This window comes from Glycine max, chromosome 5, assembly GCF_000004515.6.
Source record: "Glycine max cultivar Williams 82 chromosome 5, Glycine_max_v4.0, whole genome shotgun sequence".
Classification (NCBI taxonomy): Eukaryota; Viridiplantae; Streptophyta; class Magnoliopsida; order Fabales; family Fabaceae; genus Glycine; species Glycine max.
In genome coordinates, this window is record NC_038241.2 from 29,557,748 (window position 1) to 29,577,251 (window position 19,504).

Consider the following 19,504-nt stretch of genomic DNA (forward strand, 5'->3'; position numbering starts at 1 on the left):
CACCAGCTGCTTGAACTTTCTCTTATTTTAGCTTGAAATTGAAGTGATTTCAACATTAATTCACAAAATGAGAGTATCTACTATATAAAATCAAACTAAACATGAAGATATGTACAATTCCTATAAAAAGAACCATAAATTTGTGGAAAGATGCCAACTTTATGTAATTATTCAATACAAAAGTTAGTCATAAACAATGACTAACAAAATCCCCTAAATTTACAGTTTTGCTTGTCCTTAAGCAAATAAATAACAATTTACTTGTCTTCAAGTGACAGAATTTACAGTGGTTAATCAAAAGTGTGTTTGTTCCAAAACTTTCAATCACATGACATAAGTGGCAAGCAATACTTCAACCAACAGCTCTTCATAAATCAAAGATATGAACATGATCATTAAGTAGCACAAGTGAAATAAGCTAGCAAGCAAGACAAGTATCAAGGAAGGTTCATCAAACCAAATCCTCACGGTCACTGTTTCTCTCATAAGCATAAGTGTTTAAGGTAATTCTTCAAATCAACAACCAACACAAGTCTTAACTTTTGCATTTCATCTCATGCCATACAATTACAAACACACAAACTAAATATGAAGGACTTCTTTGGCTTGTAATGAGGTTGGGCTACAAATAATTCATGGTTTTTCTAGGATGCAAAATTTAGGTTTTGGGAGAGCATTCATCCTTAGATCAATTCTTTTCCTTTTATTCCCAGCTTCTATTGAAATGCCACAAACATATAAGACACTTAACTTAAGTAACAACACATACAAACTTGCTTATTCTTGAAACTTTTTTTTTTTATTTTAGCAGTTTTTTACTTACTGCTTCTTGACACTATTTCTGTGTTGTTACTTGTCTTACCACAATTATCATCACCCAATATCCTCCCCCAAATTAGGGGAAAATTTGCTTTGAACCATGATGCTCTTTTACAACCTAAAGAAAGGTAGATGGGGATTATAATTCAACTGGCTTATGGTTCAATTCAATCAATCATATTTAAGCTCAACATGGGTGTAAAGGATTCATCATTCATGAACAAGGTAAGTTATTTGGCTAAGTGGCTAATTCAATCAATCACGGCCTTCATCATTTCTAATATCATGCATTCATTCAGTATTCAGAGATTCATGCAAAAATCGATACTCAATGCTAGTTGTTCTCTCACAATTAAGGTTCACACACTCATCGGGTTATGGCTAATGATTACCTTCACAATTTACCTGTCAAACAAACTAACATTTTCAATCACGCCCCTAATTCATGTTCTTTCTCTTCTAATTACCGCATACTTATTCAAAGAACGTGATCTAACATCACAATTCACTCAAGTCATGCAATCAATCAATCAAGTTCAAACCAATCACAAACACCATAATTTTTAAACCAAAATAGACCACTGCATAAGATTTAAAAAACTGTAAACTGTTTTCAAACTGCAAAATGTGCTAAATAAGTAAATAAACTAAAACTAAAATTGAAATTTAAAAACTGTATCTAAATAGCAAAAAAAATAAATGAGTCCTGTCTTCAGTCTTCCTGTGCTGGTGCAGGCTCATCTCGAGGTGTGGAGGGGGCATCCTGGGTTGGCAAAGGTGTATCCTTTGCTGGAGTGGGCCAGGGATCCTAGGTGTTCTGCGCTGCTACCATGTTTGCAACATAATCTGTGTTTGTAGCGCCGTCTCCCTCCTCAGGTGCCTCAGATGGTGTGACAGTAGGGGTGTCTTCAGGCGTCTCCTCAGCCTCTGCCTCGGCCTCTGGTGTCGCCTCTAGCTCTAGCTGCGGCTCCTGGGCTGTAGGAGCCTCACCTCCCCCCAAATGAGAAGGCTAGACTCCTGGCCAGGCCACCTGAGCCATAAAATCCTCCATGCTGATGATGGGTCAATGTTGAGTCAAGTCATGAATACTCTGCATCACCAGCCATAAGCCATGGTGGAGGCTCTGCAGCATCGGCACAAGAAGGTCTGTGCTCTAAGCGGAGGGTCCGGAGGGTGCTGGGACTGGAGGTGCTAGTGGAGCTGGAGCAGAAGAAGAAAGGGTAGAAGCATCAGATCCCCTAACCCTGGTCTTGCGAGTCCCCAAAAATGTGATCGTGGGATCATCCGAGTTCCAACAGTTCTTCCTAATATATGCCAAATTAATGGCGGGGCTAAGGGGCTCGAAGGTCAACGAGTCCGAAATAACTCCCCTGGCGATGCATAAAGTAGTGATAAGAGCTGGGAAGCCAAGCCAGGAGGAGTTGGACTGGGCCATCTGAGAAATCTGGCCTAAGATGAACGAGCCCACGTCCATGTCCATCCTTGTGACAAGTACGTAAACTAACCTCGCCCTGTCCATATTCAGATCGAATGTGTGAGAGGTGGGAGCGAGGTTGGGATAGGACAAGATGCTTCAGGTCTGTGCCAGAGTAGTAAGATCCTTCCTCAGGAGCTTTCAGGGCGCTCCTTCAACATTTAAAACAAAACCACGCCCTGGAATACAGAGCTTGGAAGCAAGCTCCTGAGGATCTGGGTGCATGCTGCAAACCTTGTGTAGGTGGTGTATCGCTCCCCTGGCTCCAAAACCACGAGGGTCTCCAAGAAGGCATTCAACGTCTCCCCATCAAATTTAATCAGCCTTCCTCTCACCCTGACCTGCCTGGGTGATTTTTCCTTTGGGTCATATAAATTGGCATAAAATTCCTTGATCAAGGCCACATCAATGTGACTATCAGGCTGCCTGGTCAAGGCTTTATGCCACTGCCTCCTCTCAAGTTCCCGATGGAACTCATCATACTCCATAATGAATAAGTTAACGTTTCTCTCCAGAAGGATGTTCCTGGAGTGAACGTTCTGCTCGTATCTTTCCCAAGCGCCCTTAGAAATGAATCTAGTCTTATCATATGGCTCGCTAAGCCTTATTCAAAAACAGAGAATAAATTATGCTTAGTGAGTGGGACTTGCTTAGCGCATGAACAAAATTCAGAACAACTAAATTGCCTTGGGCTTAGCAAGACTGGCTCGCTTAGCCCAGGCTTATTCAAACATCAAAGGCATGGTAGCTTAGCGAGTATGACTCGCTTAGCCGCCAACAGAATACCAAAAGCCTCATAGACTCTGACCCAAGTAAACTAACTTGCTTAGTGCGACATGCCTGCTTAGCAAGTTCATACGAACTCAGAAACTAAAACTGGAAATTTAAACGCTCGCTAAGCCTATGTGCAGTGGCTTAGCGAGTTCATACATAAAAGCATAAATTTAAACAAAAATGATGAATGCGCTTAGCGGGACAGGGCTGGCTTAGCGAGTTCATCAGAAAACCTAGGAATTCATCCAAAATTGATGAACTCGTTTAGCGAGAACATCGAAATTTCCATAAAATTTGGGGCTTCGAAGCCCCTACTATCCAGTTACTTTCAGGCCTATTATTCTAATCAAAACACATGAAATGAACCTACATTATAGGTGAAATTAAAGCCCTAACAACATAAAGGCTAGGCCTTTGATTTTGAGGCCTGTTGGATGGTCCTCCTTGTTCTTTGTTGAATTGGTTTCCAGGATGAGACCTCCACTGCCTTTGATTCTGATTAAAATGGGCACCTTGATGGTAACATGAAAATCCACCTGTATTGAACCTTGGTCTGTGCTGATTTCCTATATAATTCACCTCCTTTGCAGTATCATCAAGCGGTATACAACAACCAGAATCATGTGCTTCTCCATATATGCTACAACCTCTAACCTGCAGAACTACTAAATGTGAAGGTTGAGTCGCTCGCAATTGAGTTGGCAGCTTACTAAGTGTCTTCGTCAATGATTCTAGTTGCTTGGCTAGCAGCTTGTTATGCGCCAACAATGCATCTTGTGAAGAAAGCTCTAGCAAGCTTCTCTTTGTAGGTACATGAGTTCGATCACGCAAAATAGCATGATCACTAGCAGTCATATTTTCAATAAGTTCCATTGCTTCTTCAGGGGTCTTCAACTTAATTTTTCCTCCAGCAGAAGCATCCAATAACTTCTTGGACTATGGTCTCAAACCATCTATAAAAATATTCATCTGAATCGGCTCGGAGAATCCATGAGTTAGTGTCTTCCGCAGCAAGCTACGGAATCTCTCAAGTGCTTCACTCAGGGATTCATCTGGAAATTGATGGAATGAGGAGATAGCTGTCATGCCTTCAGCTGTCTTGGACTCAGGAAAATACTTCTTAAGAAATTTCTCTACAACCTCCTCCCAAGTCTTCAAACTGTTTGCTTTGAAAGAGTGCAGCCACCTCTTGGCTTCTCCAGCCAAGGAAAATGAGAACAAGCTAAGCCTCACTACATCCTCTAGCACACCTGCAATTTTCACCTTATTGCAAATTTCTATATATGTCGCCAGGTGTGCGTAAGGGTCTTCATTTAGTAATCCATGAAATAAATTTCCTTGGATCAACTAGATCAAGGAATGAGGGTATATGATGTTGTGAGCTTGCACCTTCGGCCGCGCAATTCTTGTAAAGAATTGCGGCATGGTTGAGCTAGAATAATCTTCAAGAGTCACCGTCCGTGGTTGGTCTTCAGCCATGATATGTGCTACAGATGCACCTACTTCAGATTCTCTTAACTCTGGAAATACTGAAGATGATTCAGATGATTGAGCTTCCTCCAAACTTGGTTGTGCTGTCCTTTCTTGCAAAATTTTTCTCCTTCTCTCTGCGTTGTTTCTCCTGCAGGTGGCTTCTATTTCCAAATCTAATGGAGCTAAATTCCCTGCTGAAGAGTTACCTCGCATAGAAGAAGTACTAAACAGAACAACAATTAACCAAATCAAGAGAAAATAAATTCTAACTAACTATTCACAAAATCAACCAAAGAATAAAGAATAAATGTCTACAAACTGAACTATACTATCTAAGTGGAAGAAATTCCCTGGCAACGGCGCCAAAAACTTACTTACGCGCTCTCTGCGATGCTAATCGGCAAGTGCATTGAATCGCACAAGTAATATAAAATGGTAAGAATTGAGTATCGTATCCACAGGGAACTTGTTTCACTCAGAAAATGTATGTTCAGTAAGCAAAAATTTGTACACCATCAAAAGTGAAGTAAATATCAAGTTGGAGTTTTGTACGGAAACCTAGTTAATTATGAACTAAATATCTACGGTTTGAGAAGTAAAAATAGTCAAGTTAGAAAGCGTTGGGTTGTTCTACTGAATCTACCTTGATGTTGCTATATATTTTTCTCTATTTAATGTTATCTTAGTGTTCTTATGCTAAGAAATTACCCAAACCAAGATCCCTCGAGTGAATGGGCCTAACTCTCTTTAAACCTCATCCTTGATCCCTCAACAAACTTAGCCTAAAAGAGTTGCATTAAGTCTACAACATAATATGAACTAGATCGCTGCACTCCATTCCTAGACATACAATTTTCTAGCTTGCTCTATCAAGTTTTAAGGCTTTAAAGCACTTTCCAATGCTAAAAATCCTAACTATACATACAAATGGGTGATCAAGCCACAATCATGTAAAAATAAGCGTAGATAGAAGCAATGAACACATAAAAACAACATTAAATAGATAGTGAAAGAGTATTACATCAAAGGTTCAGCAAAACTCTCCAACCAAAAGGTTTAGCCTTCCATTACAAGTAATGAACTTTCAGTACAAAGGACATATTTTGAGGGAAGAAAATGGCTAAGGATGGTTGAGGATGTCTTCTTCAACCTCTAGAACTCTAATCTCACTCCTTTAACCTAGACTCTCTTGGTGGCTTCGTTTCTGTCACTCTAGCTTCTCCTTTGGCTCTGTTTTTCGACTCCTCCCTCTAGTTTTCGCCAACTTTAGTGTTTTAAAGGCTCCTTGACGTTTCAGATTCTGAAGGCTCGCTTAGTGAGATTAGCTCACTAAGCGCGAGTTAGTGAAATTTGGCTTAGCGAGCTGGTCGCGCTGAGCGTGAAAAGAGACAAATGACTCGCTGGGCGAGCTTGTGGTGTGCTGGGCTAGCACATCTCTGACTGATCCTCTTCTAGGGTTTCCTAGCACGCTAAGCGAGCTGCATGCCTTGCTTAGCGGATGTCACTCGCTAAGCGCATATGCCTCACTTAGCAAGACACCAGCTGCTTGAACTTTCTCTTCTTTTAGCCTGAAATTGAAGTGGTTTCAACATTAATTCACAAAATGGGAGTATCTACTATATAAAATCAAACTAAACATGAAAATATGTACAATTCCTACAAAAAAGAACCATAAATTGTGGGGAATATGCTAATTATATGTAACTATTCAATACAAAAATTAGTCATAAACAATGACTAATAGTGACGCATCAGAGTGACAACTTTTGTGAGTTGGACATCTTTTGTTCCTTCATAGTTGATGCTTAGAGAGTCTCAGATCTCTTTAGCCATCCTTAATCCACATATCTCATTGTATTCATTTTTGGAAAGGGCACATGTCAAGGTATAACGAGCTTTTGTGTTTACCTCAATTGCTGCCAGATCTTTGTTTGTCCATTCTACTTTAGGTCTAGGGATGGGTATGTCTCCATTTGTGATGATCAGCCAAAGCCTGTAGTGATTGGACTTGATGTACATCTCCATTCTATCCTTCCAATATGGGTGGTGCTCTCCTGTGAAGCCTAGTGGTCTTGTGAGAGATGCTCCCTCAATGGTGAACTAACCATTGTTGTTGTTATCTGCCATCAGGATATTTTTCGCTAGACACTGTCAGGTGCTCAACCCCCAAAGGCTAAGCTCTGATACCAAACTATAAAGACAAATATCATAAGAGGTGGGATTGAATTGAGATTTTAGTGAATTTTAAAACCTTTTTGTAATCCAACAATATTTTTACATCTAAAAAGGAAAATTTGTAAAATATATAACAAATTTTATAAGAAACACACTCAGCCGATGAAAAAGACAAGTTCATAAAGCACAACAAGTTTTCAAAAGCCTAAAAACCAATACAGGCCCTAGGTTAGTTAAAAGTAGAGAAATAAGAAGAAAATATTAGACACGGAGTTATACCGGTCCGTCTTTACCACTGAGACTATGTCTAGTTCTTGGTAAACCACAAAGTTTCATTAACTTCTCATAAGTTACAACTGTTGTTTCACAATCACTTTTGATTCTACAAATCAAGCTCTACCCAAGTTTGATTAACACCAAGTATTATTTCTACTACCAAGCCATTGTTGGTTCTAACCAAATTAGAATAGATTTGTGGTTGAATATTTCTCAGAGACTAAAACTAGAACCATCTTATAGATAGATGTACAAATTAATGTTTAGTTTTTTCTCTCAATATGTTCAAGGTGTTTTGAGAGTTTTTTCTAACTTTACAATAATAAACATAAAGCTTTTCGCAGAAAGAATGATGAATGTTTCTCGTGTAAGATTATATATTTTCAGTCTTCAAGGCTTCTAGTTTATATAGGTCTCATCCTTAAGTATTCGTGGTCTCGCAATGAGTAGATATCTTCACTTGATCTTCGTTTGATGAAAATGGTTGTTAGGAGCATTTAATACTAACAATAAATGCATGTCTTTTCCTCATGCAGAAAGTTCTCTCTTCAGCGCTTGCATTTTAAAGAATTGTAGCAAGTAGTCACTTCTTTATGTCAGAGCAATTCTTGTGTAGCAAAGCTCTTCTTTTGATGGTGATTGAAGAATTTTAGATCTTGACTTCATTTATTCTTCATAGGATTCATCAGATCTTAGAAAAATGTTTCTAAAAAGAAAGTCTTAGACATAGTATTAAATGAGGTCTTAAATGTCATCACACATGTTGTATCAGATCATGACTCCATTTACTCATCGTTTGAAACATCAAACGCAAATTTTATTAGATACAAAATATCAAACGCATAATGCACAACTTTTAACCTTTGTATTTCTTTATATCTAATCAAAATAATTAAGGATATTGATTCGCCTTTAAGACATAAATGTCTTTTTGACTTTACAGAACACAAATCTTTTACAACTTTAACTAACTTGATGAAGGCAACCAATAGTAAATTAGGTCAAACAGAAAGTATGACAATATAAAAAATATTTATTAGAATTCTTAATTTTAAGTTTACTTAAATATTATGTTATAATAAATTTAAATTGATTCACATGTACTTATATTTTTACCAAATTTTCAATAAGGTTCTTGAAATTTTTTAATTGAATCCCTAAACTTTTATTTTTTATTTTTTTATAAAGGTTGAAACTCTATAAAAATCTATAACAATTGGCTTAGTTGTGCTTACAAAATACTCCTGAACCACCAATTCTCTATTTGTACCTCTAATTAGGTGTTTATGGTTAGTTTTATAACAGAAATTAGATGGGAGGACCCAATTAAAAAAACAAAACTTTATGAACCTAATTGGAAATTTTGTAAAAATATAAGGATTCACATAATAATTAAACCTAATAAATTTAATTTTGGTCCTCTAAATATTGATCTAATTGGTTTTATTCCTCCAAAAATAATTTCATTATATTTGATATCTATAATGTTCAAAATTCCCCTTTTTAAGTTTGTTATTTAACTCTATTAATTTTCCTTTAAATGTAAGCTACATCCACTTGTTGTAGACAATGCAATTGACACTCAAACTGTTATAGTCGATACACCTGTGGAAGGTTTTGCTCAGAATCAGGTTCCACCAACAATAAAGGTTATATATGAGTTAAATCATACGTTACTTGTTTTCCTATATATTCTTGCAAGACACTCTTAACTTTAATGCTGAAAATAAAAATGTTAATATTTGAAATATTTGGAATAGCTACTTATGTAAAGAAAAAATTAATTTAAATAAGTGGCATAAAAGGAAAATTTTGAAAATTTCAGGGACCAAATATAATGAAATTATTTTTAGAAGATTAATATCAATATGGGTCAATATTTAGTGGACCAAAATTATACTTAACCCTAAATATTCATATATTATATGTAATACTTAATTCTAATTTGAATAATTTATTTAAAATGCATATTTTTTTACCTAGTGATATATATATATATATATATATATATATATATATATATATATATATATATATATATATATATATTAATATGCCCTAGTTTTATAAATCAATGAAAATAACAAACTAATAAATTAATTTAACTCCCATATGACCAAATTAATAGTTTAATAGTTCAAAATATTCTTACCAATAAGATCAAACATAGTTAGTAGATGCTTATGTTTCTTAAACATGATACATATTTAATTTTTTGACTGTATATATGAAAAAAATTTGTTAAAAGAATCAAAACTTACTTCGATAATGTCTATATCTCAATAGTTAATTTTATGACTTTTAGTTATGAAAATACTTATTTTCAGAACAACAACAACAACAACAAACAACAACAACGCCTTATCCCACTAGGTGGGGTCGGCTACATGGATCAACTTCCGCCATAATGTTCTATCAAGTACCATACTTCTATCCAAATCATTAAGTTCGAGATCCTTTTTTATAACCTCTCTTATAGTCTTTTTGGGTCTTCCTCTGCCTCGAATTGTTTGTCTTCTCTCCATCTGGTCTACTCTCCTCACTACAGAGTCTACCGGTCTTCTTTCTACATGCCCAAACCACCTAAGTCTATTTTCCACCATCTTCTCTACAATAGGCGTTACTCCAACCCTCTCTCTAATAGCTTCGTTTCTAATTTTATCCTGTCGAGTCTTACCACACATCCACCGCAACATCCTCATCTCCGCTACACCTACTTTATTCTCATGTTGGCTCTTGACCACCCAACATTCTGTTCCGTACAAAATCGCCAGTCTTACCGCAGTCCGATAAAACTTTCCCTTTAGCTTGAGCGGTACCTTTGCATCACATAACACCCCCGATGCTTTTCTCCATTTCATCCATCCTGCTTGAATGCAATGATTCACATCCCCTTCAATTTCTCCATCATCCTGTATTACAGACCCAAGATATTTAAACCGTGTGACTTGAGGGATAATATGGTCTCCTATTTTCACCTTTGAGTTAGAAACCCTCCTTCTTTTGTTGAACTTACATTCCATATACTCCGATTTGCTTCTGCTTAGGCGAAAGTCATGTGTTTCTAGAGCTCGTCTCCAAGTTTCCAACCTCTCATTCAACTCCTCCCTCGACTCTCCAAGGAGGACTATGTCATCTGCAAAAAGCATGCATCTCAGCGCTATCTCTTGGATTTGTTCCGTGAGGACATCCAGAATTAAGGTAAAAAGGTAGGAGCTAAGGGTTGACCCTTGATGCAAACCAATTGTGATGGGAAAATCGTCTGACTCTCCATCCTGTGTCCTAACACTAGTCGATACCCTATCATACATATCTTGGATAGCTCGAATATATGCAACCCTAACCCCTTTCTTCTCTAGAGCTTTCCACAAAATCTCTCTAGGCACTCTATCATACGCTTTCTCCAAATCAATAAAAATCAAGTGCAAGTCTTGTTGGTCCATGCGATATTGCTCCATCACCCGCCGTAATAAATAAATCGCTTCCATGGTCGACCTTCCCGGCATGAAACCAAATTGATTCTCAGTAACTTGAGTCTCCTTTCTTAATCTCCGTTTGATCACTCTTTCCCATAATTTCATGGTATGACTCATGAGCTTGATTCCCCTATAATTTGCACAATTTTGTATATCCCCCTTGTTCTTATAGATTGGCACTAACGTGCTTCTCCTCCATTCCTCCGGCATGCGTTTTGACCTCATAATTTCATTAAAGAGTTTGGTGAGCCACTCAAGACCTCTATCTCCAAGAGTTTTCCACACTTCAATAGGTATGTTGTTTGGCCCCACCGCCTTACCGTTACTCATTCTTTTCAACGCTTCCTTTACTTCCTGTTTCTGAATCCGACGATAGTACTTATTGTTCCGGTCCTCTTCTCTTGTGTCTAGACTGCTAGAGTCATATCCATATCCATCATTAAATAAGTTGTAGAAATACGCCTTCCACCTTTCCTTGATATCTTTTTCATGCACTAAGACTTTGCCTTCTTCATCCTTAACACACTTTACTTGATCCAGATCTCTAGTCTTCCTCTCTCTACCCTTAGCAAGCCTATATATAGATCTTTCTCCGTCCCTGGTTCCTAGAGCTTGGTATAGTCCGTCAAAAGCTTGGGCTCTTGCCTCACTCACCGCCTTTTTGGTTTCATTTCTAGCTATCTTATACTTATCCCAAGTTTCAGAATTTCTACACCTAGACCACTCCTTGAAACACTCCTTTTTTACTCTAACTTTGCTCTGAACACTTTCATTCCACCACCACGATTCTTTACCCCTAGGTCCAAAACCTCTAGATTCACCCAACGTCTCTTTAGCCACTTTAATAATCTCTTGGGACATCTTGTTCCACAGATCATTTGCACTTCCTTGTGATTGTCCATACCATCCCTCCCATACCTTTTGTTGGAAGATTCCTTGTTTCTCACCCTTCAAGTGCCACCATTTGATCCTTGGTGCTACCATAGGACTTCTTCTCTTTGCCCTATCTCTAATTCTTACATCCATAACCAAAACTCTATGTTGGGTAGTCAAGCTCTCTCCCGGGATAACTTTACAGTTCAAGCAATACTTCCTATCAGACTTCCTGATAAGGAAGAAATCTATCTGAGAACATGTCCCTCCACTTTTGTAAGTGATAAGATGTTCCTCTCTTTTCTTAAACCATGTATTGGCTATAGAAAGATCCAAAGCCTCCGAAAACTCCAAGATGGATTTACCCTCCCCATTCATCTCCCCTAGGCCAAAACCCCCATGCACCCCCTCAAAACCTCTAGCCACGCTACCTACATGTCCATTGAGATCCCCTCCTAGGAAAACTTTCTCTCCTTGGGGTATATCCTGAAGTACCCCTTCTAGATCCTCCCAAAATTTTACCTTAAAGTGTTCTGCTAACCCAACCTGAGGTGCATACCCACTAATAACATTAAAGGTGTCCTGTCCCACTACCAATTTTAAGGCTATGATACGATTTCCTACTCTTCTTACATCCACGACATCCTTCTTCCACTCCTTGTCCACAATAATTCCTACCCCATTTCTTGATCTGATTTTTCCCGTCAGAACAACATAAATAAATTATACTTAATTTGGTAGAATTCAATTTGACTTGAGTTATAACCTGCCAATATGGTGACCCTTTTGGTTGTTGTTTATTAGATTATTTTTTATAGACAAAATAAACATTCATTAAAAAATAATGCGCTTGGATGATTATGCCAAAAACAGTTTCTCACATTTTTCTACTTAAACAATAATCTTTGCATCATTATGGGTGTATTGGCCGTGGGGTATCCCATAAGTCCTATTTTTTAACTGCAAAAACTATAAAGTATTGAGTTATATTATTTTGTAATATTATTATTTAATCTATTTCTTTATTACATTATTGATTTTATCATACCGTTATTTATTTGACTTTGATGTGACTGTAAAGTCTTACAATTTTTTATTTTAGTTTTTCTATATCAGTTATTTTTTCCTTAAACAACTTTTTGTCTTTATAAAATATGATATATTATTTTAGTTTTTTTATATCAGTTCTTGTAATATTTAAATTTCTTAGTGTTTGTTACTGTTGTAAGGTAGCAGTGTTAGCTAATGATATATCAATAACGTTAACTAATTAATCATGTTACTAAAGAGTCAAATAGAATAGTGTGACAGGATATTAACAATTAATCTAAGGTTATTATTTAATGTTATTATTTGATCAAAGACTAACAAATAAAAAATATTATGATTGTTTAATTCAGTTGGTTAAGGGTGTGTGAATTATTATAAATTTTAATTTAGGATATTAACAATTAGTCTAGCATTATTATTTAATATTTTTATTTGACGGGAAAGACTAATAAATAAAAAATTATTATCGTGTAATTTAATTAGTTGAACATCATGTATGAGTTATTATAAATTTTTTGACATAATTTTAAATTTTTATGAATAAAAATAAAAATGAAAAACATTTGGGAAGACTAAAATTAAAACAAAATTTTGTAAAAGATTTTAAGAAAAACTCTTATTTTATAAGAAATAAAAAGTTATTTAAGTTCTTTTTAAAATATCTCTAAAATATTTGCTATTTTTACACTATGGTTTTTTTTTTCTGACAAACGGTTCAACTTGTCGTTTTCAGACCTTTTTCGTGTAACACGTTTTAAAAAGTTGAAAAAGTTTATCGTAATGTTGGCAGCAATGAGTAATGTCCTTGGTCGCTGCTGGATATAATCATGGAGACCACATCTTTCCTTTTTCTCCTGTCCTCTGTAGTAAAGGTTTCTGAAGTTAACTTTGATAGACTTTAACAGGCTTTCCATCTCAACAGAAAAGAGAGAGAAGTTTTGAAGGGTAAATCTTTATGTTGGGCCACTAAAAGTATTTGACGGTAATAAATTAATTTTTGAAAGATAAAAAATTTAATTAAATTTTTAAAAATATAAAAAGTATGATAAATTGATCTTATTATTAAATTTGTAATATTATTTTTTTATTTAACTTATAATATTTAAATATTAATTTGATAATAAATTATATTTTTAAAAGATAATTTAATATTAAATTATAAAATTTAAAAATTTATTTATTATTTTATAATTTGAAGATCAATTTGTAACATTTTTTTAATATTTAGAAATTAAACTTAAAATTAATTTTTATATTTTAGATCAATATGTCATAATTTGTATTTTTAGGAATTAAAATGAATATTTATCTAACTTTTAAAAGAAAAAAGCATTAGTTCCGCATTATTTTTTTATTTGATAAAAAAGATATTTTAGTCCTCAAAATATTTTAAAGTTTACTTTTAATTATCATAAAAAATATATTTTTAAGTCTTCTATTTTAATAGAAATATATACATGTTTTTTTATTATTGACGGGAGACTAAAACTGTATATCTCTTTTGATAAAGGTGAGAATTAAAAGTATTAAGGGGTAATTTAGAGGTTTTCCTTAAAACTATTCAAAATTGAAATTTTTTTTTTGAAAAAAAAACAGAGAAATTGAAAGTTTTAATATCAATATTTTTCTATTTTTATTTTTTTACTTTAAAGTAATTATATTTGACTTCTCTTGAGGTTAACATTAATTACACCTACACACGCGCACAATGTTTTTCGATTTTTTTTTATCAGGCCACGCGCACAATGTTTATATACAAATAAAGGGTGTCAATGTGTTAAAATAACGTATAAAATAAGAAAGGTACGTATAAATTTTAAATCAACAACAATGCAAATAACTATAACTAAATTCAAGGTAGTTTAGGGTAATTATTCCTTTTATTATTGATAAAATATTTTTTATTAATTAAATTAATCTTCCGTTAAATATTTATAATTTATATTTTTATGTACAATTGGATAAACTAATTTAAAGAAAAAAAATATAAGGACAACTTTTTTTTTCTCAAAAAAGACTCAAATTTAAAATCTAACTTAAAGGGTCCTTGCCACTTGGAACAATAAAGTATCATTAATTTTATTTTCATCCAATGGTTCGAGATTATTTTATTAGTAAAAACAGAAAATAATATAGCCTTACATTTACAACCAAAAAGATTAAAATAAACAGGAATAAATATATTTTTTATTTCTTTTAAAATAAGTGAATTTTCATTTTACTCTATGTAAATTTTTTGTTTAATTTTCATTCCTTAAAAATTTGAATTAATTGTTTTTGATTATCTCACGTTATACCAATAAGTATTTGTGGTACCTTGTTAGCAAGTGACATCAACAATATTATTTATCAGCCTTAAAATGGATATTAAGGGTTAAAAATAATAATTTTATTTTTAAAAGGAGGAAATAAAAAAAAATCATACAAGGACTGAAAACCAAAACTTGTTCATTTTACATGGATTAAAAATAATAATTTCATATTTTGGAGATATAAAAAAAACAAAAAAATTATCTTAAAAAACAAAACAAAATTACTAAGTACTGAAATTAAAATTTTTTATTTTATGAGTTAAAACATATTTAAGCCAAATGAATATTAATACTAAAATATATTTTAACTATTGAATTCAATAATTAATTTTAATTTTTTTATTGTTTAACATAATAATTTTTCTTTGAAAAAAATATTCTTAGGAGATTTTTTATAATAAAGCATAATTTATAAAATTTATTTATTAATTTTAAAAAATTAATTATATAATAAATAGAATGTAAAGCATTAATTTATGTCAACATCATTAATTATAAATATTATAATTTACATGTCTTTTCCAATACAGGGCATGCTATTGATTAGTGTACGTTGAGCGGATTTATCGGATGATTCGAATTTAATTAACGACAAAATATTCTTATAATGCTGCTCTTCCACGTTTTTTATTTTCGTTGATGATAAAGGCATCTCACTTTTTGTTGTTCCTTTTTCGTCCGTTAGATTGATTTGTTGCTATGTGAAAAACGAGAGCATGTGATAAAGCATAATATTTTTTTAATTGAGATGACCTAATTTGCTTAACATTAAATCTTCTGTAATTAATAAATTATTTGCTAACTCCTTCGTAGCATCATCTTTCTTAACTTTTCTTTCTGTTTTTTAATGTGTTCTCTATGCATTTCCTTGTTTTCAAGTTCAGGGATATGCCCTTTTTAGATTTTTTTAGTTAACACCAGGGGACAAAACTATAATATTGAGAAAATTGGAGACACCAATTTATAAAATATATATTGCCACAGAATTGCTACGAATCACGATTGCTGGGAGAAGAATCAAGCACATGTAGGCCCAGAATGCCCATATCCTACTGACCAATCAGAGTGCAAATGGGGTGCCTCATTACGTGTTAAAGTAGATTAAGTAAGGCTAAGTGGGTTTGATTTTCAATTTCAGATGAGATTAGGATAATATTTGTCTCCTTTTTGCTCTGTAAAATTTTAGGTGTGAGAAAATGTTACTCTAATTTAAGGGAGAGAATGTCTTTAGGTTTACAAAAAAAAACCCTTATGTTTATCTCATTCTAAGAAATGAGTGGAAATTTAACCTATGATTTATTGAACAAGAGATTTTGTTTTATTTTATTTTAATATTTGTTTATGTAGAATAATCATACAAAATTAGTTAAATTGTAAATATTGATCACTTTTATTAATATATGTAATTATAAAAATGTAATTTTAATATCTGAAAGGACTAAAGGATGAATATTATAGTCTAAAATGTTAACAAATGAAAGTCATTTTAGTTCCTCAATTGATAAAAATCAGAATTAAAATGACCATTGTTTTTTTTGGGGGGGATTTTTTCTTTCTTTAAAGTCAAACACTATAGAGGTCAGATTACTGGGTCACATTAATTTTTCACTGCCACTATGTACTATTTTGTTTTTTCCAATTAAGAATAGACATCATTTCCCATTGTCTATTATAATAGCTGTTAGGGATACATCTTTTACTCACCAAATCATTTAACTAATCAGTCCAACAAAAAAATCATTTAACTAATATACTCATTGTCTAGTTTAAATAAATATTTTTTATCGTCTAAAAATAATAAAAAAATATATTAAAATTTATAATAATTCATTCATCATGTTTATCTGAATTAGGATCGTGGGCGGTCAGAAAATGAATAGAACACCTTAAACCATGAAAATTCCTATCCCCATCATAAGCCACCATTAATCTGCCCCCGCAATAGACGTCCTATCAATTCTTTAACTTAATCAGCATTTCACACAACTGTTCAACGAAAACATTTCATTCCAACATTAATAATACCCTATCTCACCTTTTATATAAAGAATTAACTAAATTGGGGAGTGGTGGGGCTGGTACCTGGTGGTTACAGATTGTAAGCAGATAGTTTTGAATTCTTTTAGCAAACATAAAAAGTCTTATTGAGAAGACCATTCTGATTTTTAGCTGTATCGCGAAAAAAAAAATGCTGACCACGGCAAATAATCATGTCCTAATTTACAAGTTTGGTTTCATGTTGAAAAATATTTTAGAATTAATTCTGAATCTAAAAATGATTGAGTTAAAATAACTTTAAACAATTTTTCTGTTGAATAAAAAATCTAAAGCAACTTTGAGTTTAAGATAGAAGTGCTTTAAGAGCTTTTATATTAAAAATATAGAACTTTTTTCAGTTAGAAAAACTAACAAAAATACTTCTAATATTACATCCAAACAAGATAATCATTTAAGGAAATCACTTTTGCCGTGTCATTGTTCTCATGTTTTTTCTGTCATCAGAACTTCTCAGATTTTGTTTTCTCTTTTTGATGAAACATCAAAGCGTCACAGATTATCTTTTTCTTACCTATTACACGAATTTTTCATTTGTTATATCTAATTTACCTTCAATTGCTGGAAGCTAAAATTGAAACACTTTGGATTCCCAATATTCCAACAGTACTACTAACTAGAAATAAGAAACAAATCCATGGAGCAGAAAAAAAGAAAAAGAAACAAATTCTAAATATGCTCTTATCTTGCCCTATTTCTTATCCCGAATCACGTCTATAGTATTTGTGATGTATTATATTCCAGTCTTATTTATAGATCTATCATCTATAAGCAACTAATACTTTAACACATCACACTCGTATCTATAAGCAACTAATATTCCATGCACTTGCACATTGGGAGATCAAAACCCATAATATTCTTAGAGAATCTAATAGCATGCTGATTACCTACCAAACTTGAGGCTAAGAGTGTGATGAACACATCTTTTATAATTTATGAGCCAAATCAACAAGTCTAGCTGACAATATTTTCTGTAAAATAAATTAATCAGCAACTGATATAATTGAGTTAGACTCACTTAAACTCTTTCCCTGTAAACATGTCTATGAAGAAAATGTCTCAACGGAAAAATAAACTAGCAAATGTACTAGGAAAAGGACAACAACTAGAATAAAGGAAATCCAGCGAAAACAATCAGGAAACGCAAGCAAACCATGCTCCATCCTACAGTTGAAATTTCTATGGAGACTGGAAATGATAAATATCACTGTGAGCCAGTGTACACAAAGGGATAACTATATTCAAGAGATATTGATACGGCGCCATTCAAAGCCTAAACTAAATTTCGCTTAATCCACAGTAGAGTCGCCATTGTTTCCACAGCACCCCAATAAAGCAGCTCCATATATTCCTCATAGCTTGTAGGTGAAGCAACTGAAAGAGAGTCATTGTTTTTCTGGTCCATTGGAAGCTTGCCATTGTCAGCATTGTTATTCTCTTTCATTGGCATCTTGCCTTTCACATCTTCCGGTGTTTCCTTTTTTCCATCAAGGGATTGTCTCAAATCAGAACAACCAGAATTGTAATTATCTCCACCTAGCAAAATTCTGTCACCTGGGGACCTTGTATCCATAGCATCAAATTCACCAATTTCATGAGCTCCAACCATGTCTCTATATTTTCGCTGCAATAAAGTAAGCATGTGTTAGCACTAATCATTTTGCATAGTGAATACTGAATAGGTTTTATTCCATTCACACATATATCCAAATTCTTATTACAGCTTGCTGTGTCATTGTCACTCAGCTGAAAACATGGGATTGTTTTTTTCCACTTGAGTTTGATAAATTGTCTGATTATGTAATATTAGTCAAGCAGCAATATCTATTAAATTTTCAAATATAGAAATAGAAGTCATATGATAGGATTAGGACCTAAGCAAAGACTAGAAAAGTAGAAGGTAACTGGTATTGGTATTAAGAAAATTCTGTCACAAAGGATGAATCCTCAATACAGCGTAGCTTAGGATGTATAGACAAACTAAGATATAACAACAGATTGGACAGAAATTGATAGGAATGTGGGCCTAGAAGTAGATAATAGGCCCAAGATTTGGAGAGTTTATGAAAGGAGAAACAAGGGGGTGAAGAGAGGTGTTGTGGTAGCAAGGAGTAACTGAATTACCCTTGTGAGGAATGGGTATTGGATATATAGCGATTGTTTAGGGGAGAGAGAATTACTTTTTGATTTGAGAATTCTGTTATGGACAGAGGGCATTAGCCTCTCTGTAGGAGCTTTGCTCTGCGGCAGTGGGTTCATCCTTCTGTATTTGCCTTTGTTATTACTGAAATAATACTCTTATTTCCTATTCTGCATTTCTATTGTTCTTCTGCTTTTTTGGTTCCTAACAATTTGGTCCAACCTGCCGGATCAGAGTCGGAGACGCCGTTGTGGTGACTAGATCAGAGGGTTCCTCCAAAAAAGATGGATGCTAAGGTTGCAGCACTCAAGACGGAGGTAGCGAGACTCAACCACAATGCAAAAGCTATGCAACTCAAAGCGGATTCAAACCACGAGAAACTCCTGGATGACCAATACTTCAAATACTTCATCCAGGGGTTGAAGGTAGGTATCAAGGGACGAGTATGGAGCATGTGAACACTTGAGCCAATATCCCGTTCACGGTTGATGAACTTAGCTAGAGTGGTTGAATTGGAACTCCAGGCATAGAAGGTGGGGTGGTATGGTTTCCATTCAATGGGAGCGAGAGGAAGCAATGGAATGGGCCTCACCCATCGAAATGG

General features: G+C 34.0%; 1 protein-coding gene across 2 annotated transcripts in view; it reads right to left on the reverse strand.

Annotated features, from left to right (window-relative positions):
* Positions 1-17,671: 17,671 nt before the first annotated feature.
* The window catches only part of LOC100800115 (uncharacterized), a 29,207-nt gene continuing 27,374 nt past the window's right edge, over positions 17,672-19,504 (reverse strand). For both annotated transcript variants that reach the window (XM_006579910.4, XM_041015417.1), the window contains one exon: positions 17,672-18,384. In XM_006579910.4, the coding sequence (XP_006579973.1) occupies positions 18,034-18,384 (351 nt within the window). In that variant the 3' untranslated portion in view covers positions 17,672-18,033. The remainder of the gene's footprint in view (positions 18,385-19,504) is intronic.